Source organism: Bidens hawaiensis, unplaced genomic scaffold (genome assembly GCF_021521415.1).
Source record: "Bidens hawaiensis isolate Kalapana, Puna unplaced genomic scaffold, B.hawaiensis_p1.1 tig00007761_1, whole genome shotgun sequence".
Lineage (NCBI taxonomy): Eukaryota > Viridiplantae > Streptophyta > Magnoliopsida > Asterales > Asteraceae > Bidens > Bidens hawaiensis.
In genome coordinates this window covers 546,029-572,160 of record NW_027491539.1, presented here as the reverse complement: position 1 = coordinate 572,160, position 26,132 = coordinate 546,029, and the positions used below count along the sequence as shown (strand labels likewise).

At 42.7% G+C, this 26,132-nt stretch overlaps 1 protein-coding gene across 1 annotated transcript; it reads left to right on the top strand.

The window, feature by feature from the left end:
* The first annotated feature begins 17,274 nt into the window (after positions 1-17,274).
* Positions 17,275-25,720, top strand: LOC143636069 (uncharacterized). Its single transcript, XM_077103753.1, has 17 exons — positions 17,275-17,452; positions 17,551-17,669; positions 17,776-17,821; positions 17,962-18,034; positions 18,125-18,182; positions 18,256-18,351; positions 18,437-18,554; positions 18,631-18,897; positions 18,975-19,076; positions 19,154-19,511; positions 19,586-19,687; positions 19,769-20,391; positions 20,485-20,663; positions 20,763-20,982; positions 21,078-21,197; positions 21,284-22,027; positions 22,121-25,720. The coding sequence occupies exons 1-17, from the start codon at positions 17,321-17,323 to the stop codon at positions 24,992-24,994; spliced, it is 6,231 nt and encodes a 2,076-aa protein (XP_076959868.1). The 5' UTR covers positions 17,275-17,320; the 3' UTR covers positions 24,995-25,720.
* Positions 25,721-26,132: the final 412 nt, after the last annotated feature.

Here is a 26,132-nt window from a genome sequence, read left to right as displayed (position 1 = left end):
GATTGAGATTGTGAGAGTTTAAGTAAATCTAACGGTAATAAAATATAAACGAATAATACTAATAATGACACTGATCTTATTCGATCTTTTTGGCTTTTATGTATTATAAAAAGAAATGGTTATTACTCCTATATATCGTTTAAAATAACAAAGAATTAATTAACAATTACTAGACGGTCATGCAACACTTTTAAAGAAAAACAAAACCGAAACCCAATATATTCGGGACGTGTATTCAGGAGTAAGAATTTTAAAAAGAGTATTTCATGGGCATGAGTTGAATCTAAAATTTTAAAAATGAAGATGGGAATAAGTTGAGAATCCAGTAGAGGAATCTATAATAAGATGAGAGGATCGGTTTTTGATTTTTGAGCATCGGGTTCAAATGCAAGGAAGAAGCATAGAAATAGGTAGGGGTGGCCCCGACCCTCCTTTTTTTTGCACGGTGGTTAAAGTAACCATTTTTCACTCGAAAATTTGTATACGTAGTGTAAATTCACCTGTTTTCGGCCAAAAATTTGAGTCCGCCCCATCGTTTATGAAACTTTCATACAGTTTGAGTCCGCCTCCCTTCCTGACGTTTTCATCTAAGCTTCGCCGCTGCTTAAATGAGACCGTTGTTGAGTTGGATAAAATAAAAGTTGATGAGCCTATTGGGCTACCAGAAAAGACCATCATCTGATTGAAGAATCACGAACTAATTGAAACTTAGGGTCGTCCATGCTTGCTCGTTTTTTCGCTCGATTATAAACGAGCCGCTCCTCTCGGTTCGGTTTGTAAACGAGCCAAGCAACGAGTAAAGATCCGCTCAGTTTGGTTCGACTCGAATATTTTTAATCCACTTTATATATATTTAGATACTCATAAATATATATTTTATTTTAATAATTATCTTGAATATTGAAAACTGATTATAAATATAATATTTTTTAATTACTTAATGTTTGTCAGTACTTTAAATATAAAAAATAACTAGTATTTTGACCCCCGCAAAGCGGGGGTGCAGGTTTCGCGGTGTTTGCGGGTGAAACCGTCAATCTCAGACCTTGGTGACCAAAACTCAAATCATATCTCCTCGACTACAAGAATCTTCAAAAATAATGCTCGAGTAGTTAAAAGAGTTACATTCCTTGATATGACCAAGGAGTTTTGACTCATTTACATCATTACCAAAACTTTGTATTTGCATTTATTGGTAAACATAACTATAAGCGAGTAAAAAGAAACAGAAGTGAAGAGGTATGTACCCGCCTCAACACCAAGCAAGGCGGGTCAACCCACAAGATAAAGACATTATGAAGGCACAAAGCCAAAACCCAGGCGCATCGCGCATACAAAACATGCTCAGGCATCATATGCTCGCGCATCACATATGCGCGCGGCGCATATCGCATGCTCTTGCACATCACATATGCTCGCGCGTCACATATGCGCGTGGCGCACCAGCGCGCGGCGCATATCACACGCTCGTGCATATCACACCTGCGCATGAAATATCTGCGCGTGAGAATAAAAAGAAGACTTCGCGCATTCTCAGGATGGGCGCATATCACACGTACACATAATCAACCTCGTCCTTATCCAAATCAGGATCAGGGCAACCTTGATTGTGCACGTCAGACACTCTTCTAGAAGGCATCTTTTTAAGGAGTAAGAATATGCTGATGTTGACAGCTGCCAAATGAAAGGTCGACAACTCAGCATGACACATGTGCTACCACATGATTTCAACCAACGAGAAAGCGCCAGGTGTCCCAGAGGACACGTGGCGCAGTGCGATTGGAGGAGGCCAACGAGGCTGAGCCCAGCCAGTGGAAACCCTAGCACTATAAATACAGCATCAACTCCACTTTGATGACACATTCATTCACACTCAATCATTGACAGTTACAAGCAGTGATATCACATTCAATCATATTGAATTGTATTCACTCACAGTCAGTTACAGAAAACACACAATCACATAATCAAGAGTATTCAGCGATTCAGCAATACTCTTGAGATTTCACTGACTCACACTTTATTATCTTCTCCACAAAGATACTGATTCTCACGCCGGAGGGTTACCCCAAAGAGGACCCCTCTGTCCCTTTCTGAGGGGTAAGTAACGGCGCTGTTCATTTTGTAGGTGGAAGAACACGGATTCAAAGGAACCATCGGTGAAACAGTTTAATCATACCCGAGGAAAGTAGATCTGCTACCAGTGAGTAGATCCACGTTTCTTCATTGGCGCCATCCACTGTTACAAACGGCAATCAGATCTCATCCAGATCTACGAAAAAAAAAAATCAATCACCATGGTTTCTGGAGTTCGTAACGTTGATCAAGCTCTGGAGGATATTGAACGTGAGGGTGTTAACGACGGACAGCAGGTTCTGAGGGTTCCGCGTGATTCTACGCGTACCACCAGCAACCGTCCCTTCGTCACAACCCCTCACGGCCAGACTGAAACTCCTCCAGACGATCACACGTTACAAAATATGGCCGGCGCGAAGCTGAAAGGACCAATGGGTCCAGAAGATGAAGCAAATGATCCGAATGAATGGCTCATAAACGAGCAGCGGCGTCTGATTGAAAAGTACAACGACATGGTCAAGCAGAAGAAGCTAGCCGACCAAGCACAAAGGCAGGCTTTTGATAAGCAGACTACAAAGAGGCCGCGCGCGCCGGAAGAGGGACATTCTGTTCACACTGCACACACTGAGTTCAGTGATGAAGAAGTGCATAGCATGAGGAAGACACGGGATACTCATGCAGGAGGCTCACAGCTTCGCGCGCCTGTGAACATGCCGCCTGGAGCCAGAGCAGATCTGGATCTGCACATGCCGTACAGCCCACCGATCAGAGGGCAAGTGGACGTAACCACGCCCTATAGACCAGCCATCCTGGTAAAACACTCAAAGTTTACTGCGCGCATCGCGCAGGCTCCCATCCAGCACAAGACAAAGATGCCAAGTGGTCTGGGCAAATATGATGGCACAACAGATCCAGATGACTTTTTGCAAGGTTTCTATAACACGGGAAACCTAGAGAGCTGGACGATGCCAACATGGTGTCATATGTTTGCTCGCTGCCTCACGGGCGCAGCGCGGGTATGGTTCGAGAGCTTGCCGACAGGGCAAATTGATGGGTTCGAGGAACTATTAGAAAAGTTCCAAGCCCACTTCGTACAGCAGCGCAGGCACACGCGCGATCCTGATGACATCATGCACTGCATACGCAGGAATGATGAAACGATTGAAGATTACATCACTCGTTTCAATCAGGAATCCCTGGCAATCGGGGGCATAACTGAGCAGCTCCTGCGCGTGGCCTTTATACAAGGCGCGCGCAGTGACCAACTCCGCCGGGCTCTTGTAAGCAAAGATGGTATGCCCACCACGTGGGCCAAGTTAATGGAGGCATCGCGAGTTTTCGCGAGAAATGAGAAACAGATTGCCCAAGATAGGGCAAGAGAAAGAGCGCATCAGGCAGAATCACCGCGCAGCAAAGATAAGAGGGCCAAACAGAACTCTGTATGGTCCAGGTTGCAGCCAACAAGTTTTTCTTCCGCGGAAAAACAAGCGCAACAAACCTCACCACAGCCCCAAAAAGAAGTTCGTAATCGCGGGGAGGGTGACAAGAGGGAGGGCGGCAGAGATCCTAGCAGACCTTTGCCAAGAATATGGACGCCCCTTACTAAAACACCTTCACAGGTGTTAAGTACTGAGAATGTCCAATTCAAGCCCCCCAAACAACTACACTACAAGGGACCGCAAAACAGTGGCAAATATTGTGAATTTCACAGGTCCCCGGGCCACAACACCGACGCATGCCATCATTTAAAGGATGCGATCGAGAAGGATGTAAAGTCGGGCAGGCTGGCTCACTTGGTCAAAAACCAAAGAATAGAAGATGAGCAACCGGAGGGAGCCTCTGCCAGCAAGAAGTACAAAAGAATCTGTGTGGCTGAGGGGGGACGACAAGGGCAGACGTCAAGAAAGAGAAGCGCGCAAATCCACGGAGATTGGCGCGAGCAGCAAGTCATCTTCCCAAGAATCAGGGGAGGCCCTTCAATAAGCAGTCCTCTCGTCATTACCACACACATTGCTCATTACGTAGTGTCAAAGGTCCTGGTGGACACTGGAAGTGAATCTGACATTATGTATGAGCAGTGTTTCAGAAAGTTAGACCCGGCAGACCAAGCGCGGCTCGAAATTGTGAACGCACCAATCTGTGGTGTCTCAAATGAAATCATACATCCCCTAGGCCAGATTCAGTTTGAACTAACTATGGGGGATGATGAGCACAAGCGAGCCGAAGTTGTCAACTTCTTGGTCTTGCCCACCACGTCATGCCACAATATGATCCTGGGTAGGGGAACGATTGCCCAATTTAATGCTGTACCGTCGCCAGCGCACGGCGCATTGGGGATCCCTACACCAACAGGCGTAGCATTTGTTTACCGCGATCATTTGTGCGCAGTGACAAGCACGCCGCGGGAAGGGAGAATGAAACTTACAATGGCTGACAATGCGCCAGAGAAGTGGATTTTAAACCCAAAATTCCCAGATCAAACGATCACAATTGGCGCTACCATTTCAGACGAAACGAGATTGAGAATGAAAAAGTTGCTTACAAAATACACGTCGGTTTTCGCGTGGCAACACTCCGATATGACGGGGGTCCCGCGAGACTTGGCGCAACATTCTCTTAACACGTTTAAGTCGGTGGAGCCAATTGCACAGAAAAAGAGAATCATGGGGGATGAAAAGGCGAAGGCCATGAATGAGCAAGTGGAGGACCTGTTGCGCGCAAACATCATCCGCCCAATTCGATACCAGACATGGGTAGCCAATCCTGTGATGGTAAAGAAAAGCAACGGGTCATGGAGAATGTGTATTGACTTCAAGGACCTCAACAAAGCATGTCCGAAAGATTGTTACCCCCTCCCAAACATCGACGCAAAGGTGGACTCCGTGGCGCCATTCAAGCTCAAATGTTTCCTGGATGCCTACAAAGGCTATCACCAGATTCAAATGGCACCACAGGATGAAGACAAGACGGCCTTCAGAACCGACAAGGGTGTTTTTTGTTACACAAAAATGCCCTTTGGTTTAAAAAATGCGGGCGCAACCTATCAGAGACTTATGGATTCGGTTTTCAGTGAACAAATCGGAAGAAATCTAGAAGTCTACGTCGATGATTTGGTGATCAAGAGCAGGGAGGAGAGACAAATGCTCAAAGACATCGAGGAAACCCTTCAGCGCCTAACGGAGGTTAACATGAAGCTCAACCCGAGCAAATGTACTTTCGGCGCAGAAGAGGGGAAATTTCTTGGTGTAATGGTCACTAAGGATGGTTTCAAGGTGAACCCTGAAAAGGTGGAAGCCATCCTTGACATGCCTTCACCATCCACCATGAAAGAGGTTCAGAAGCTGAATGGTAGATTGGTGTCAATCAACAGGTTCCTAGCGAACCACGCCAGCAAATCTACTCCATTCGTTAACACCTTGAGGAACTGTTTGAAGAAGAGCCAATTCAAGTGGACGCCTGAGGCTGAGCAAGCTTTCACTGAGATAAAAGAATGTCTCATTAAATTGCCAGCGCTCACAGCTCCACTTCCTGGCGAGACCCTTACATTGTACCTGTCAGCTGGAGACCGCGCGATCGGCGCAGTATTATTGGTGGATCGCAAGGGGATACAAACGCCGATATACTATGTGAGTCGGGTGCTCACAGACCCTGAGACGCGCTATTCCATAATGGAAAAGTTAGTTTTGTCACTAACACACGCGTCGCGCAAGCTCCATAGATACTTCAATGGTCATCCTATTGAAGTTCTGACTGGTTACAACATCCAGCAAGTTTTGCGACGCCCCGCGCTCTCCGGAAGGCTGACAAAGTGGGCGCTGGAATTAGGTGAACACACGATCACTTATAAGCCCCGTCCAGCGATAAAGGGTCAAGTTTTGGCGGATTTCATCACGGAAATCCCAGACGGAAAGATTGAAGAAGCTCAGCGCGAGGTAGATCCTCCGCGAGCAAATGATGAAGAAGATGTTTGGAGGCTATTCACTGATGGAGCCTCCAACAGCGAAGGGTCCGGTGCAGGCCTCAAACTGATGGACCCTGATAATCGTGAATATACTTATGCTATCAGGTTGGACTTCAAGAGTACCAACAATGAGGCTGAGTATGAAGCCCTGCTGGCTGGTCTGCGCATCGCGCGCAAGTTTGGGGTTAAAAGACTAGAGGCGCATGTTGATTCTTACTTGGTAGCTGCTCAGGTCAACGGCCTATATGACGCCAAGGAGAACACAATGCCTCTGTATCTAGAGCAGGCAAAAAAGCTCGTTGAGCAGTTTGACTTCTTCAGAATAATACACATCTCGCGCAGCGAAAACAAGTCCGCTGACGCGTTGAGTAAAATGGCATCAACTAATTTTGATCACTTTGGCAAAGATGTCAGGGTGGAGGTAATGAGCAGCCCGTCAGTGCAAACGCAATCGGTCCTTGTAATTCATACAACCCCTTCATCCTGGATAACTCCAATAACAGAATTCCTGATGAAGGGGAAGTTACCGGACGATCGCGCACAGGCGAGAAAGATAAGACACAAGGCACAGAACTATGAATTACTTGATGGTACATTATATCGGCGCTCTTATCTTGGACCGCTCATGAAGTGCCTGGATGCTGAAGAAGCAACCTATGTGATTAGGGAGATTCATGAAGGAATCTGTGGAATTCACGCTGGCCCGCGCATGGTGGTTGCCAAGGCGATGAGCTCAGGCTACTATTGGCCAGGCATGTACTTGGATGCGCTAAAAGAAATCCAAAAATGCAAGGCATGTCAGAGCTACGCGCCAAACACCATGCGTCCAAAGAACAACTTGATTCCAGTCACCTCCGCATGGCCTTTCCACAAATGGGCCATTGATATTGTAGGGCCCCTGCCGCAAGCGCAAGGGCGAGTGAAATTTTTGGTAGTGGCGATAGACTATTTCACAAAATGGGTTGAGGCCAAGCCACTAGCAAAAATCACAGCTGAGGCGATGAAGCAATTTATCTGGAGCCACATCATTTGCCGTTTTGGCCTTCCCATGGAAATTGTGAGCGACAATGGCAAACAATTCACTGACAGGAAGATATCAAGCTGGCTCAGAGAATTGCACATCAACCAAATCTTCACATCCGTCTACCACCCTCAGGGGAATGGTCAAGTGGAGCGCGCGAATCAAAGTTTGCTAAATGGGCTGAAGAAAAGGTTGGAGGGAGAATCCCATTCTTGGGTCGAAGAGTTACCTAATGTCCTGTGGGCGCACAGGACATTAAGCAAAACTAGCAATGGCGAATCCCCGTTCAGCCTAACCTATGGGACAGAGGCTATGATCCCAGCAGAAATTGGATGCCCATCCCATAGGGTACTCATGATGAGCAAAACTGATAACGAGCGCGAAAGAAGATTGGACCTTAACTTGCTTGAAGGGCGCAGAGAAGCGGCTATCATTAATGAAGCCAGATACAAGAAAAAGCTGGAAAAATATTATAATCAGCGCGTTAAAGAATGCCACTTCAAGAAAAATGATTTTGTCCTTCGAAACAATGAAGCTAGTCGCGCAATACCCCCAGGAAAAATGTCCCCCAATTGGGAGGGACCTTATCAAATTTCAGAAGATTTGGGGAAAGGCGCGTACGCTTTAAAAGATTTGAATGGAAAAAAGATACCGCGCTCGTGGAACGCGGCACAACTTAGAAAATGCTTCATGTAAAAGTTCAAATTTGTAATCAAGGCTTTTAAGCCATCATGAATGATGATTCGCGCTATCTTTCAATATTTGTCGCGCTATCTTTCAATATTTGTTCTATTACCTTTGCATACATGTTTCACACTTCCTTTATTAAATTGGAACAATATGACAACACTATATTGACTTCAAAACAAAATAAAGCGAAGTAAAACATACATGCGCGAGCCTTAGCTCAAACGCGTTAACGAGTCTTAACTCTATAACGTCAGGGCCTTAGCCCAAACTTACGAGCCTTAGCTCAAACACGTTAATGAGTCTTAACTCTAAAAACGTCAGGGCCTTAGCCCAAAACAAAGAGCCTTAGCTCAAAACATTCACAAACATCCATCTTACATCCCGCGCAGCCTGATCATAAAAATCCTTAAACACAACTAAGGCAAAGTACATGCCATATCATGTTAAGGTCTCAGGTCGAGGCCGCGCGCGGAATCATAGTGGATATCTGAGTAACACAAGCTGACATGTAATGGCTAAACTCATACTTCCATACCGCGCGACAACGACGCGCGAAAAAGAAAATAACGAAAAGTTAGCGCGCATGTCAGCATGAGCAAGATACTGCGAGAACCACAAACAAAATAGAACAGAGGTTAAGTGAATAATTTCCATACAACCTTGTTCTTATTTTAACGTGCAAGCATATCTTATATCTATACAACCAAACATGAAGAGATGAATGGAAATGCGCAAGATATGAAAACGAGAGAACAAGTTTCATTCCATTGGATCGAAATTTACAAGTATGATGAGTTACAAATTACAAGTATAAAAAATAAATATACAAAATTTGATGAAGGGCTTCTCAAGTCTCCACGTCGACGTCAGCCGCTTCATCACCCTCATCATCTCCCGCAGCATCTGGCGCGGTCTGCTCCTCATCCCCGAACTGACCATAGTCAAGTTCTTCCTCCTCATTGGAGTCTTCGATCACAACGGTGTCACGAGCAGATTCTTTCGCCGCGCCAGAGCCGCTGGCAGGGGCAACATCCCCCGCGCCACCATCATCGCCACCAGCCCTCTCGCAATCATCAAGCAACTTCTTTAGCGCGCCGAGGTCGGGCTGGTCAGCAAGCGCAGCTATCTGTAAATCATTAGAAAAGTAATGAGTACAAAACACTTAGAAAAGTTAGTCAAGAAAAACTCATTATGATCAAGGTACCTCCATAAGGATGGGGATGGGAGTATTCATATACTTTTCCCCCACCGCGGCCATGTCCGCGCAGGCCGCATCGCTCTTGTAAGGGTACTCGGATGGGTTCTTCCTCAACATGCCATATTCATACCCATCCGTAAACCCTTCAGCTCGGCCCACCAAACGCGCGGCGGCATTGCAGTCCATCACAAGGGCTTGAAACTCGGCGGAATATTTCATCGCCAAAGCGCAGCGAGCCATGCCCTGTGACACCAGCCATTGGCGATCCTGCGCGAGGCCAGCAACAGACGTCTCGAGGGCAGGAACCTGAGAGTTTAATAACTCAACAGTTTCCTTAGTCTTTTTTAGTTCCTCCTTATCAGACGCTGCTGCCGCCAAAATTTTTTCTTTCTCCGCCTGCGCAGCACCAAGTGCTTCCTGGCTAGACGCCGCCGTCGCTAAGGCCTCATCTCTATCGGCCTGCGCGGCCGCCAAATCCCTTTTCAGGCGCGCAACCTCGCTCTCCAGTGATGATTTCTCAGTGATACTCTGGACGATAGCTTGGTCACGCGCCTCGGCCTGCTGTTCCAAGACACGCACTCTGCGCGCGTACTTGGCAACTTCGGCCTCCGCCAACTGCTGCTTCTCCCGCGCAGCTTGGAGCTCATGCCCGCGCTTGATGTATGCGGTGTTGGCACTTGCTCTGTTTTCACTGAGCTCCGCCTGGAGTTTCTCAGCTCGCGCGCGAGCATCAGACAGGTTCCAGGCGGCCACCTTAGCCTCTCGCTGGGCTTCCACAAGAGCGTCGCGTACTTTAACATAATCACGACGAAGCTCTTGGGAAGCAGCGAAGAAAGCCGACCCAGCGAAAACATGGTCGTTCAGCAAGTCCGCGCGGGTGCGCTCCTCCTGATACCTCCTTTCAGTAGGAGGCACGGCATGAGCCCAGAAGTCCTCGCATACGCCCATGGATTGAAAGGAACTCTCTTCATTAATATTCCATCTCGGGCGGTAAACGGGGACACCTTCCTGCAAAACACAAGAAAAGTTCTAAGTCATAAAACATACTTATATGGAGATACGCGCAGCGGACCAACAAATCAATACATACCTGCGGGGATGAAGCAGGAAAGTCAGCGCCAGCCCCACCAGAGGTCTGCGCTGCGAACACTTGCGGCATCGCAGGGCTGGCGCGGTCTCCCAAGGAGTCTTCAACTTGAACCCCCTCGTCCTCCTCGTCTTCTTCAACAGGCCTCTTCTCCTGCGACCTGGAAGGCTCCAAACCAGCCTCGCGGGGAGGGCTGCGTGCAGGAGGAGGCGAGGGAGGTCTCGACGCCGCCAGTTCGGCGCGCAATACGGTTTCCTGCTCCTTGGTAATCCCAATAAGGGGAGATTCAGCACTAGCAGGAGCAGGACCAGAACCAGCGGCGCCGGAAGTGCCGCCAGGAGTATCACCAGCAACTGTTGCGCCAGCTACAACTCCTATGAACAAATAAACAAGGAAAAATTGTTTATGACTGACTCCAAAGGGAAAAATTTAGAAGACATATGTGCAAAACTTACCTTGGCGCAATTCTGTTCGTGCATCGAACATCGCCATAAAATCCATTCTACCCTTTTCAGAGGGTAGAACAGGGGACTTCGATGGAGTCCCCGGCGCAGCCGTGGCACCTTGTGGCGCCTGCGGCTGATCTGTTACCGTCGCTGCCTCTGCAAACATTTAAAGGAGCAAAGGTTTAATAACAATTCAGCCAGATGAAGATAAATAAAGTATACCTGTTGCAGGCGCGGCACTGCTTCTCTCTTCAGCCGCGCGAAAGGAGGAGGCGACGCCACCATACCTCAAGTGGACAGGAGGTCTGCCCACTCTCACAGGCAGAGAAGCTAAAGAAACCTTTGTGGTAAACACCTGGGTTTCCTTAGGTCCCTTCGTTTGAGCATGGGGATGAGCGACAGGGGTGTCCTCTTTCTTCTGTTTCTTACTGGCCCCTGCGCCAGATTTCCCCTTAGCTTTGCGCTTTAGTAGAGGCGCCTCCTCTTCCTCCTCCTCCTCTTCCGCGAGCTCTAGCTCGTAGTTTTCAAGCGCATCTACAAAAACAAGCGACAGAAATGTTAATAAACTTGGGTATTCTAAAGGAATGAGCAGCAGTGCGAAGGCTTACCAGGCGCGTCACCGTCGAAGTCAAAATCCAGATCTACTGGGATGAACAGGTCATCGAAGCGATCCGGGAAACCAACCTCCCCAGCGCCAAGTTCGACGGAGCCGCCCTCCACATGTTCATCATAAGCGGCAAGGATGTAATCCTTGGTGACTGCGCAAAGCCAAGTTAAATGATATCAGCAAAAGAACGATGTTCGCGCAAATATAAAAAAAAAAAAAAAAAAAAAAAAAAAAAAACTTACACAACCCGTCGACTTGGATAACGGGCTCAAGCGCGCTGTCGGCCCAGAGCCTGCTCATGCCGACCCCAACCAGCGCCTCCTCGCAAATTTTCTTCGCAGGGGATGGTTCGGCGGTCAGTTTCTTAACCCATGCGCCAGTTGGGTTCTTGAGGACACCCTCATCCGCAGGCGCAGAAGTGATAGAGCGCATGGTCATACGGATGGGGATCACACCGGCCTTAATGTAAAAAAACCTCTCAGACCAGTCATGAAGGCTCTTGAATGAAACAGTGGAGCACTTCACTTTCTGACTGCGAGGAATAAAAGAGATCCAATTGTCTTGGATCTTGGCCTTATAAAAATATTGAAAGCGCCGAGGAGTGGGTTCCTCGCGCTGGGATTTGCACATGAACTCAAAGTGAGTCACGCGCACGAGTCCAAACGGATGGACTTGGGATATGTGAATCCCATAGAACTTCAACAGTGCACCCACAAACCTTGTCATCGGGAGACGAAGGTTGCAGTGGGTGAAAAAGTGGCTATATAGGGATATATAGCCGGCAGGCGGGTCCGCCGCCGTTTGCCCGGACCTAGGCAACATGCAGCCAAACAGGGTGGGAAAGCCCTGAGAGGTGATCAGGTTGTCGAGATCTGCCTGCTTCAATTTGCAGGGGATTTCATTCCACCTTTTGGTGGCCTTGGTCCTCCCTACTTCCTCCGATGTGGTCTCAACAACCTTCTTCCCCTTCCCCTTTTGCTTCAATGTCGACATCACCACAGATTTCACACGGCGTCTTCGAGAGGCAACGGAGGTGATTGAAGGGCTAGACGAGTATGAACTATCAGACATACAACTGTAATAGCCGATAATCGAGGATTCGAATCGATGTAAACACTCAAATCAGAATGTGAAAGCAGAAATTTGAATTTTAGCAACAATGAAGATGAAGATAAAAATTTCCTAAGGGCCTGCTTTTATAGGCCCAGGAGAGAGAAATGTGGCAGCTGATCGGGTTTCACGCGCCCCCACTCGCAGGGGCAACCCAACGAAGGCGCGACACGTGTCCCTAACAGCTGTGTGAGGGGACAAAAAGATGTAACCGACCTGCCACGGAACAGAGACGCGCCCCCACTCGCAGGTACTAACCAATGCGAGTGCGACACGTGTTCAAGACAGCTGTGTGAGGGGACGTGAAAGGCAACTGTAGCACCTCGAGCACACGAAACGTCTGACACGTTTACGGCGCACGTCATCACCAACCAACCACGTGTTTGGACCTTTCGTTTTCAACCAAATGGATAGAACTTCGCGCGACGATGGAAACAACCAAGAAAACGACAAAACCCCCTATAAAAGGACAATTCAGTGAGTCTAATATCTATCTTACCACGCTCGCGCAAGATAAGACACACATTAGACTGGGGGGGCTTGAAGAGGTATGTACCCGCCTCAACACCAAGCAAGGCGGGTCAACCCACAAGATAAAGACATTATGAAGGCACAAAGCCAAAACCCAGGCGCATCGCGCATACAAAACATGCTCAGGCATCATATGCTCGCGCATCACATATGCGCGCGGCGCATATCGCATGCTCTTGCACATCACATATGCTCGCGCGTCACATATGCGCGTGGCGCACCAGCGCGCGGCGCATATCACACGCTCGTGCATATCACACCTGCGCATGAAATATCTGCGCGTGAGAATAAAAAGAAGACTTCGCGCATTCTCAGGATGGGCGCATATCACACGTACACATAATCAACCTCGTCCTTATCCAAATCAGGATCAGGGCAACCTTGATTGTGCACGTCAGACACTCTTCTAGAAGGCATCTTTTTAAGGAGTAAGAATATGCTGATGTTGACAGCTGCCAAATGAAAGGTCGACAACTCAGCATGACACATGTGCTACCACATGATTTCAACCAACGAGAAAGCGCCAGGTGTCCCAGAGGACACGTGGCGCAGTGCGATTGGAGGAGGCCAACGAGGCTGAGCCCAGCCAGTGGAAACCCTAGCACTATAAATACAGCATCAACTCCACTTTGATGACACATTCATTCACACTCAATCATTGACAGTTACAAGCAGTGATATCACATTCAATCATATTGAATTGTATTCACTCACAGTCAGTTACAGAAAACACACAATCACATAATCAAGAGTATTCAGCGATTCAGCAATACTCTTGAGATTTCACTGACTCACACTTTATTATCTTCTCCACAAAGATACTGATTCTCACGCCGGAGGGTTACCCCAAAGAGGACCCCTCTGTCCCTTTCTGAGGGGTAAGTAACGGCGCTGTTCATTTTGTAGGTGGAAGAACACGGATTCAAAGGAACCATCGGTGAAACAGTTTAATCATACCCGAGGAAAGTAGATCTGCTACCAGTGAGTAGATCCACGTTTCTTCAAGAAGCACCTCCGTATTTATACAATATTGTTTACTGCGCACCCATTATACATATACACAGATGACCTGCACATTGTCTTGTAGAAAGAATATAAAAGGCTCAATGACCGTCAAACTCACAAAAAGTATTGCCTCCTAACATTGCATCTGAACAGTTTTTAAACACTAAAACGATCAGTAAAACTCAAAATTGGAAGGGATTAAAAGAAGCCAAGGAAGTTCTCTTGCTTAGTGTCGTCAGCTTTTGCCACCAATAACCCACAAATCATGTTTATCTTCTCAAATTTTACCTAGAATACAATTAAAATAAACTAAAGAGTTACAAATTCAGTTGAGCTAACCTTGATTATGATAACATAGATGTATTATTAACATAATCACATATTCAACCAAGAAACAAAAGCTTCACGGAGGCTTTTTACTCTTTATATGAGATGGCTTTGCAGGCGCATTATTTGTCTCTCGTTTTTGCTTATACTCGTATTGCGGCATTGGAATCTTGACCGGTGTTAGTGTCACACCCTAACCTAAGGCGGAAATGCCGGGGCGCGAACTGATTGTCACAGAGGTTACTATCATGCAATTGTAAAGCGACAATATCTAATTAATTTATTAATTGTCAACGAACATTTAAGTACAACAAAAATAGAGAAAATTACAATACAAAACCAACTATTCTTGTTTATGTTTAACATCCTAAGGTCATCTCTACGTGAGCTTCAGTTCGATAAGCAATCCAGTCTATAACCTGCAAATGCGTACAAAATATATATATTTGTCAACAACACATGTTGAGTGAGTAGATTCACCAGTTTTGACACAAACAAAATGATAATATATAATGATATAAATAATAGAGTAAAAATAAGCAAAACTGTTATCTGTGAGTATAAACAATGAAAGTGTTAGGTAAGTAATGAGTGTCAGTGAAACCATTGCCAATGCGATCGGGCTCCGGCCACTACGACGGTCGTATGATCATACTAAAATTAGATTATGTTGGACATCTCCGAATGCGATTCAAGTATGCAAGTAAGCAAATAGCAAGTGACAAACAGTCATTCAATTGATACACAACACAAAGATCACAGTTTGCGTTTGAGAAATAATAAGATAAATAATTTGATAAATGGTACGCAAGTGTCCCCAAAACATTTGAAAACAAGTAAAATAGGGGAGTGATTACTCACCTGATTAGTAGAACAAACCACAAGTGAGGTGTGAGAAAGATGAACCCTTCGGAGTTTACCGTCAAGGATTCCTAATAACATAATATTATAAATTAATTAATAATGAGATAACGTGATTTAATAAATTAAGATTTCGGTGATTTGAGTTATGGTTGGGTATTGTAATGTTATTGATTGTTCGATGGAAATCTATTGTTATTATTTATGCAAAACAACATTATTGTTACTCATTTACTTGCTCATTTACACTTGTTCATGAAATTGTAGATTTTTATGTACTTATATCAAAACTTGTGTGAACTCACCAACTATACATTTAGTTGACATTATTTTATATATATATGCTACAGGTACCTTATTTAGAGAGTGCTTCTGTGACGAGGACACTAGAACTTAGGTTATAATAATAAATGGACAATTTGTTAATTGTTCTTGTATTTTTCCTTGTATTTCTTGTTACAAACTTGTGTACATGATGTTTAAATTAATTAATGATATTATTGTCACGTAATAGTGTCACATGTGTTTTGAGCAATCTGTACGTCACACTCGGGCGTATTCCGCTTTAACCGGGGTGTTACAATATATAATAAGTTAATTATAATTGCATTTCAGTCCTCAAAGACTAAAGGTGGAAACATAAAGTGGTAATTGTTTTAGTTTGGGTGCTTTTTGTCACAAATTGAAAGTTATACATGTATATTTTAAATAAACAATAATATTATAAAAATTAGTTCGATGGACGTGATAATTTTAAATGATAAAAAAAATTTCCCGAACATATAAACGGGTCGGGTAATGTAAATTTGGAAAAACGAGTTGTTACAGTTAGTAAGCACGTCACACAACGATTGTGTACGCTCAGTCAGGTGTTGGTGCGCACTTAACGCTACATTGAATTCGTCTTGACCCGCAACCCGTTCCGCTTGATAATTTTCTAACCGGAATTCGTTATGACTCGACTCCTTTCAACCCAAACCCGTCCTGATCCAAACCGAATTAACTTTTTTGTATCGACTCATTCCAACCTTAACCTTTTAGACCCATGACCCGAACGACCGAACCCGCCCGATTCGTTTGCCGATCTTTAATAGTAATCCCGTAACACGTTAAGTTTTTGAATGTAAAAAAATATAGCAATACCATACTCAAATTAAAGAGAATAAAATATTCGTTTTTATGGTATAATGTTTTAAAAAAAATATTAGCGTGTGAAAAAGTTATAAACGTTTAAACGTCGTCGGGGTAGTTGGTTTAAAATAAGGGGTATATATGTAACTATTATATAAATTAACAAAATGGATTAAAGTTAAAGAACCAAACTTGTATTTATTTTTGAATAAATTAAAAATAAACCGTAAGATTTTGCTTTTGCTAAAAGACAAAATTGTCAAAATACAAAATTGCCCCTAAAATGTCTTAATTATATGCATTATACTTTGTACTAAAATCAACAAGTTTGGTACTTCTTAAAATTTAAAAGGTCCCTCACTTATGCTCACTTATGCTTTATATAAAATATAGATATAATTGTGTTTAGTTTTCAATATACCAATATTAAAGATAATTATAAAAATAAATTATATATTTGCGTATATGTATTTATATAAATAATTGTTTTTAATTATTTAATTGTTTTATTACATTATATCCAACTTCAAATTTTAGTTTTATCAAAAATTACAAGCTACTATTAACTTTTCTAAAAACTACTAATATATTTTCATGCAAATCATATTCTAACTTCAAACTGTTTTTTTTATAAAATAATTTAAAGGGAAAAAAAAAGGTAACGAGCTCAATATCGCTCGAAAAATACTCGGAAAAAAATACTCGGTTCAATTTTGGCTTGGTTCGATTTTGAGCCGCTCGGGTCGGTTCGATTTGAAATGAGCCAAGCAACGAGCAAACCCTCACTCGATTTAGCTCGGCTCGTGAACGCCCCTAAATTTGAACTCGCCCAACCCGACCGAAGAATGAGTTGGATGAGACCCGTATCCATGAGTGCGTTGATCAAACCCGGTATCATCATGCAGGCATCCTCAGGCCGGGTTGCTTCATTTCTGATTGATGTGATTTCATCTTCAATTTCTGATGTTCTGATTTCTAATTTCACCGAGTGATTCGTCAGGTATCAACACAGATTCAAATTGAAATCATTATCATTATCATTTTATAATATATAGTCAGCTTCAATTTCTGAATCTGGATTTACGTGTTTATGGATCGGCCTTAAGCTCTGATGATTCCATGATTATTATTATTATTATTATTTGTGAAAATATTAGTACAGAATGTTTCCGTTGTGCTGTAATCTCATATATGTAAAAGCACAAAACAGTATTAAGAAAAATGTTAAGAAAAGTAATAATAATAGCTCTAATTAACAATGCATGATGAATGATATTGTTAGCAGGGGTTGGTTTACTGAGAGATGATATGGGGAGTGCAGCCAAGCTTATCGTGGATGCCTTGCTTCAACGCTTCATTCCGCTTGCTAGACGTCGGATTGAAACAACACACTACTTACATGTAACAATATTCTTCAGTTATTCTAGTCTCATTTACTTGAGATCTTTTCATCAACTACTTCTTATGTCTTGGAATTATATGTTGTGGTAAAACTACAGGATGGAAATTACAACCGCCCATTAGATCCTGCCTATGAGCAAGTGCTGGATTCCTTAGCTTTGGTGGCCCGACACATGCCCGTATCTCTTTTTGAAGCACTTCTTAGGTGGAGAGACATGTGTGTGTTTTCTCATCATCATTATAAATAAGCTACAAAGAAAGCAATGTTTAGACAGATGATACGCTTGAAGTTTAATCATGTTGTTTTACGCTTTCTTTTGCAGCGAGTCCCCGAAAGGTGCAAATGACACGTCTACGTTCCACAAAAAGGTTCTCATGACTTAATAATTTGGTGGTAGTTTTCTCCTTTATAGCTTAATACATAAGGTTAAGTGACCAGTCTGGTGGCAACTGTTTGGAATTTCATTCATCGTGAATATAAAATTTGATTGACACTTTGCTTGTTTCAGTTGACGGTGGAGTGCATCTTTTGCTCAGCAAGTATTCGCTTCGTGCAGTGTTGTCCACCCGATGGACTTACAGGTTTGTCAGTTTCATCATTACTAATTACTTCATCCATATTTAAGTGAAGTTATTTGGTTCTCAAACAATATATGCCTACTGTGATTGCAGAAAAACTTTGGACTGGTCTTGAACATTTTGTATTTGATTGGTTAATCAATGCCGACAGGTATTTTCAGTTTTTTTTTTATGAAAATGGGAGATACCTTTAGTAATAGAACCTGAAATTTTGTTCATTGCAGGGTTGTAAGTCAGGTTGAATATCCCTCGTTGGTTGAGTTGCGTGGGCTCCTTTTAGATCTTGTTTCACAACTTGTGGGTGCTCTATCACAAATCAGGTAATTGTTAATTAAAATCCATTCTTTGATCTAATTTGCATTAAGTTAGGAAAAAAAACCGAGAAAATGTTTTGTTTTTCCATAGGTTTATTCCTGTAACGGGACGGTTTTTCATGGAACTACATGCACGTCGGATTGATACTAGTGGTGCTCGAAGTGAAACACTAAGTATAATTAACGGGATGCGCCATCTAAAGCTTGGGGTATGTGACACATACTCTTTTTGTTGTGAATATCTTTGTAAATAATAATATTATATGATTAAGTAATCAATGCCAGGTCAAGACTGATGCTAGTCTTAACATGTCAGCATCCTTTGTGGCAAAAGCAAACCCTCTTAATCATGCTCCCGCCAAACGAAAAGGTGAACTTCACCATGCTCTTTGCAAAATGCTGTCAAACATTTTAGCACCACTTGCAGATGATAATAAATGCCACTGGCCTCCTTCTGGTGCACAACGTGCACTTGTTGTGTGGTATGAAGCTGTTGCTCGGGTAAGAATGCAGATCATTCATTGGGCAGATAAACAGAGCAAGCATATACCTGTAAGTAAATTCATTTGTTCATTCATAATTTCAGATCTGTTTTTCATTTTTGTTAATTCTTGTTATTTTTATGTTAGGCTGCATACCCTTTAGTGACTTTACTTCTCTGTCTTGGTGACCCTCTTGTTTTTCTAAGTAACTTTGGTTCTCATACAGAACAATTGTACAAGCATATTAAGGTAACTTTACATGCACAAGGTTTTCTACTTTTCTCTGTTTTTCTTCCAGATGACAAAATAAGATGTGTGTTTTACAGGATAAGAACAACCGGTTCATGGCACTAGATTGTCTTCACCATGTTACAAGGTTTTATTTGGGTGTTCATGGGCGGTCTCAGCCATCAAACCGCGCGTGGGACTATCTTGACAGTGTGACATCACAACTTCTTACAATTCTAAGGAAAGGACTGCTTACACATGATGCCCAACATGATAAATTTGTTCAGTTGTGTGTTACTATAGGGGAACACAACCTTGATTTTTGTATCAACCATTTGATTCTGGAAATGCTTAAACAAGATAGTTCAAGTGAGGCGAAGATCATTGGTCTTAGTGCTTTACTTGACATTTCAATGTCTCCAACAAGTCGCCATGCTGGCTTGGAAATCCTTCAAGGTATTAATAACCTTTTTTTAACTTTCAAACTTTCTTTTTGAATTTATTTTTACATTGACAGCTCAGGATTTTAGGTCACTACGTTCCAAAAGTAAAGATTGCACTCGAGTCTATATTAAGGTCATGCCATAGAGCTTACAATCTGGCTCTTCTCACTTCTTCAAAGACGACTATAGGTAACTATATAATGAAAACTAAGCTTAATTTTAGCATTATAAGTTTAATATTTTCACTACTAACGAAGCATAATACTCCAGATGCTATTACCAAGGAAAAAACACAAGGACAACTTTTTAGGTCAGTTTTGAAGTGCATACCTTACCTAATTAAAAATGTTGGTCGAAGTGATAGAATCACTGAGATAATACCTCAACACGGGATAAGCATTGATCATGGTGTTCGTGAGGAAGCAATACAAGTACTCAATCGAATCGTGAAATGTCATCCTGATCGTCGTTTCGCAGTTGTGAGAGGTATGATGAACTTCATCCTACGGCTCCCGGATGAGTTCCCGCTTCTCATTCAAACAACATTAGGACACCTTTTGGATCTCTTGCGTTTATGGAGATCTTGTCTTTTAGATGAAACCATCGAACATGATGCTTCACATGTAAAGCATGTGCATGTAAATGTAAGAGCAAAGAAATCTTCTTTCAATCATGGAGAACCAATTGAATTCCATGCTTCGGAGATTGATGCAACTGGTCTTATCTTCCTTGCTTCTGCTGATAGTCAGATTAGATACACAGCATTGGAGTTACTACGGTGTGTGCGTGATATACGCAAGGATATACAAAACTGTTTATTATGTGAGAAGTTGGATCTCATTAAAGATGAACCTGAACCAATACTTATGGTTGATGTTTTTGAGGAAAATGGGGTGTGCTTTCTTTGTAATTTACCTTACCTTTTCTTTTCTTTTAACCTTTTTTCACATGAATCGTTAATGTAAAAACAACCATGCTTTTGACAGGATGATATTGTTCAGAGCTGTTATTGGGATTCCAACCGAGAATCTGATGTGGCACCACCTGATGCAACACTTGAGGTCTTACTTTCTGAAAATCATGATAAGAATAGATGGGCTCGGTGTCTTAGTGAGCTTGTCAAATATGGTGCAACGCTCTGCCCACGTTCGGTTCAAGAAGCAAAGTAATAAAAAAATCCTAAATAAGTTGTCTAGCACTCTAGTTTCATGTTATTTGAATCTGAAATGATCAACATTAAAATTTTAGATATTTATACTTTTAGGGTTCAGATTACTAAGCGACTTGCGCTTGTGACACCTGTTGAGTTGGGAGGAAAGGCACATCAGGTTCAAGATGCAGACAACAAACTAGACCAGTGGCTCATGTATGCCGTGTTTGCTTGTTCTTGTCCACCTGGCAAGGAAGCATCTGGTGCAGCTGCAGCACGAGAATTATTCCATCTTATCATCCCCTCACTAAAATCTGGTTCTGAAGCATATGTTGTAAGTATTAACCATTAACCACTAACTTTTATTGATAATAGTTATATTTAAAATGCAGTAAAAGTAATAAACAATTTGCACTTTGTACAACTCAGCATGCTGCTATTATGGCGCTAGGGCGCTCACATCTGGAAGTGTGTGAAATAATCTTCAGTGAACTGGCATCTTTCATGGATGATATTTCTTCGGAAACAGAAGGAAAATCAAAATGGAAGGTATGATGAGTTCATACTTAGAATCATGCATTTTCTTTTGTTCCACTTTATATAAATGTCTTATTTGTATCAAATAATTGATGCAGATTCAAAAACCTAAACGGGAAGAACTTCGTATCCACATTTCAAACATATACAGAACCGTTGCAGAGAACATATGGCCCGGCATGCTAGCCTGTAAGCCAGTTTTCCGTCTTCAGTGCTTGAAGTATATTGATGAAACAACTAAATTAATATCAACAACGCCTTTTGACAATTTTCAAGACTTGCAAACTCTACGCTATACACTTGCATGTGTACTAAGAACACTAGCCCCTGAGTTTGTGGATTCAAAATCAGAAAAATTCGACCTGAAAACCAGGAAACGACTATTCGATCTTTTTCTCTCCTTTTGTGATAATTCAGGTAACACATTTAGTCAAGATGGTTTAAGTGATTACAGGCGTGAAGTTGAAAGATACAAGTCTAGTCAACATGCTCGATCAAAAGATTCTGTAGACAAGTTAAAGTTTGACAAAGAATTGTTTGAACAAGTTGAGGCAGTTCAATGGGCTTCCATGAATTGCATGGCCTCCTTGTTATACGGCCCGTGTTTTGATTTTGACAACGCGAAAAAAATGAGTGGTCGGATTATATATTGGATTAATAGTCTCTTTATCGAGTCTGCACCGCGGGCCCCATGTGGTTATTCACCCACTGATCCAAAGGGGCCATTTTATACTAAACATAATAAGAGCAGAGTTGGTCACCTTCGTGTTTCCATTGCTAAAATAGCTTTAAAGAATCTTATTCTTTCAAATTTAGACTTGTTTCCTGCTTGCATTGATCAGGTACGACATCTATGTAGTTGATGTATTATTACTGTTCTTGTTGGTTATGAATCTTATAATATCGAGTAAATTTTGTTTCTTTTTCGATTTCAGTGCTACTATTCTGATGCTGATGTGGCAGATGGATATTTCAGTGTGTTGGCTGAGGTGTACATGCGTCAAGAGATACATAAATGTGAAATCCAACGACTATTGAGCTTGATTCTGTACAAAGTGGTAGACCCATCTAGACAGGTTCGTGATGATGCCCTGCAAATGCTCGAGACACTATCAGCCCGTGAATGGGCTGAAGATAAGATTGACGGGTCAGGAAGTTATCAAGTTGCAGTAGTTGGAAATCTTCCAGATTCTTACCAACAATTTCAATACAAATTATCTTGTAAACTCGCCAAAGACCGGCCCGAGCTGAGTCAGCTTCTATGTGAAGAAATCATGCAGAGACAACTGGATGCTGTTGATATAATTGCACAGCATCAGGTTCTAACATGCATGGCTCCATGGATTGAAAATCTTGATTTTTGGAAACTGCAAAACTCGGGGTGGAAGGAAAGATTATTAAAAAGTCTTTATTATGTGACGTGGCGACACGCTGATCAGTTTCCTGATGAAATTGAGAAGCTCTGGAGAACTATTGCTAGTAAGCCGCGTAATATCCGTCCAGTTCTTGATTTTTTAATCACTAAAGGAATTCAAGATTGTGATTCAAATGCATCAACTGAAATAAGCGGTGTATTTGCTACTTATTTCTCGGTTGCTAAACGAGTAAGCTTATATCTAGCTAGGATTTGTCCACAAGGCACAGTTGATCATTTGGTGTACCAATTAGCCCAAAGAATGCTCGAGGAGAGTCCAGAACCTGCCCACAAGACTGATAATAATGGAACTTTTGTTTTGGAGTTTTCTCTGGGCTCCACTATAGCCCAACTGGCGTCTGTCATGGATAACCAACCTCACATGTCACCGTTTCTGGTTCGAGGTTCTTTCGATGGTCTATTAAGGAACACAAGTGGCCGGACCACTTTACGAGGTCGAACCACTTCCAGTTCAGTGGTCCCGGTACCTCCTGAAACAACCGCTGCATGTTCTGGTCATAGGCTTCGAGGCTCCACAGGAAATTCAAGAAGTCGGCATATTTCACGAGACAGTGGGGATTACCTACCTGACACTCCAAATTCTGATGCAGACAGTCATGGTGTGAGTGCTAGAGAACTTAACACAGCCTTACAAGGGCATCAGCATTTATTAACACATGCTGATATAGCATTGATTCTACTTGCAGAAATTGCATATGAAAATGATGAAGATTTTAGAGAACATTTGCCTTTACTTTTCCATGTCATATTTGTCTCAATGGACAGCTCAGAAGACATTGTTCTAGAACATTGCCAGCGTTTGCTTGTTAACTTGTTGTATTCTCTCGGTGGCCGCCATCTCGAGCTTTACAATGTTGAAAACAATGATGGTGAGAACCGGCAACTGGTTGCAAGCCTGATTAAATATGTCCAGTCAAAACGCGGGACCATGATGTGGGAAAATGAGGACCCGACAGTCACCGGAATTGAGCTCCAAAGTGCGAAACTACTGTCTGCTTTGGTTCAAAGCATGGTGGATGCCATTTTTTTCCAAGGTGATCTTAGAGAGACTTGGGGTGCAATGGCGCTCACGTGGGCCATGGAGTGCACATCCAGACACCTGTCATGCCGGTCCCACCAGATTTACCGGGCCCTCCGACCCCGTGTCAACCATGATGGATGCATCTCCCTTCTCAGATGCCTTCATAGATGTTTAGCAAACCCAGTACCTGGAGTTCTCGGGTTTATTATGGAAATTCTTAAAACATTACAAGTGATGGTGGAAAGTGTAGAGCCCGAGAAGGTGATTCTGTACCCGCATCTTTTCTGGGGATGCGTGGCCATGATGCATACCGATTTCGTTCATGTTTATTGTCAGGTACTCGAGTTATTTGCTCGTGTCATTGACCTTTTGACTTTTTCTGATCAAACCACGGAAAACGTGCTCCTTTCAAGCATGCCACGAGACGAGCTAGACCACAGTGCGGTCGATAGTGAGGACGATGTCAGTTCGCTGTGTGGTGCAGCCGGGACGGTCCCGGTCTTTGAAGGCGTGCAGCCTCTAGTGCTCAAAGGACTCATGTCAACCGTAAGCCACGATATCTCAATCGATGTTCTCTCAAGACTAACTGTACCCTCGTGTGATTCAATCTTCGGGGACCCACAAACACGACTCTTGATGCACATCACGGGTCTGCTTCCATGGCTCTGCTTACACTTAAACCCTGATGCAGTCGTGGGCTTGGGCTCTGGCTCCACTTCACCCTTTAAACTGCAACACCAAAAGGCCCGTTCTGTTTCGATGAATCTGGCAATATGGTGCGAAGCAAAATCTTTAGACGAATTAGCCACAATATTTATGGCATATTCACATGGAAGAATTAAAACCATAGAAAATCTACTAGCTTGTGTGTCACCATTATTATGCAGCAAATGGGCACCAATGCATTCAGTTCTGGCTTTCGGGCATTTACTTAATCTTCTAGAAAAAGGGCCCGTTGAGTATCAACGGGTTGTTCTTATAATACTGAAGCAATTGGTCCACCATATTCCACTGGATGCTGTTCAGAATCAACATATGTATGCACTCATTTCTCAGTTAGTTGAAAGCAGTTTGAGTACTGAAGCACTTGGTGTATTAGAAGCTCTTTTACATAACTATGATCCTATGGCTGCATCTATTAACCATGATCCAACTCACTATGAAAGCAGCCTCGGTGGGGTTGACGAGTCAGCATTCATGGGTCGAGGTGGACCACCGAGTGTTACAGCTAAAGAGTTGGCTTTGCGAAATACTCGTTTAATCCTTGGTTGGGTTCTTGATAATTGTGTGCTCGGGCGAAGAAGGGACTATAAAAGATTAGTCCCATTTGTGAATACTATTGGTAACACTTAACCACACATATAATAAAAGTCAATATCCATAAAGTCAACCTTTTTAACATTATTGTCAGTTTTATCTGTTTTCTTCATATCTTCATCTCCATTTACTTTTCATACAAACATGAGGTCCTAATTTTACATGCCCACCAAATTTGATGACAAAAATGTTTTACAATTGTGTGACTTGGAATGCTAAGCACTTTAGAAACACAAATAGCCCATTTTTAAAAATAATCCATTTCGAACCATTAACCCGCCCGACCCAACCCGGTTGTTTTGCTAGTCGACCAACTTGAACTTATGCATATGGAAACTATAGAAAGCGAATTCGAAGCCTTTCTATCCCATACCCGAGTGATCTGGAAGTCAAAGCACTGGAGTTTGACTTTTTATCCGGTCTTCTTAAATTGGAATTCGAAACTCATATATCATGCAGAAGTTTATATCTTCAAACAAGTATCTGGGAGATATTTGGCACTTCAATGGAACATGAAGACATGTGCGATTCAGAAAAATCATTGGAACAATCAATGCATCAACTTCACATATGATCAAAGCCTTCAAATTTTCTTGACACATAGACAGAGTTTTCAAGATTAAGCGAAAGTTTTATCAAAACCCTGTTGAAGTTTTGTATGACGTTTTGGTCGCGTGTTGTATCGCTTTACAAGGCCAAATGATTTTACTATAACGCATGTATCTAATATTGTTGTTACGCTTTTAAAGCTTAAAATTCCAGTTAGAGGGTAATGTTTGTCGTCATCTCGGCCTCATTTGATGAGCAGAATATTACTGGATATGTATGTTTTTTCAACTTTAATTATAAAAAATGGAGTTGCATCATAAGAATATTAAAAATCAGGGACTGTTATGTAGTTTAGTAAAACCTTAAGGTAATTGTACAAGAAAGTGGAGGAAGCGGTTATGTTTTATATTTTAACTTTTTAAAAAAGGAAAACGGTTAAGTGGGAGTGAATAAAAAACTGTAGAGAAACAAAGTAAGGCTTCCTTAACCGGCTAACATTCTGAATCAGGTATGCAAATTAGTTTGGGTTTTATTTCACGAATTTCAGATGTTTATTTCCATTTTCTTTTTGTCTAATTCGATGTGTTGTATTGATCTTACGGGTGTGAATATGTCTTTGCAGTTT

Coding starts and splice junctions, on each gene's coding strand:
- LOC143636069 (XM_077103753.1), top strand. CDS start 17,321: ATGATATTGTTAGCAGGGGTTGGTTTACTGAGAGATGATATGGGGAGT. Junction 18,352..18,436: donor GGTGCTCTATCACAAATCAG/GTAATTGTTAAT, acceptor GTTTTTCCATAG/GTTTATTCCTGTAACGGGAC. Junction 20,392..20,484: donor ATGTTTTTGAGGAAAATGGG/GTGTGCTTTCTT, acceptor TGCTTTTGACAG/GATGATATTGTTCAGAGCTG.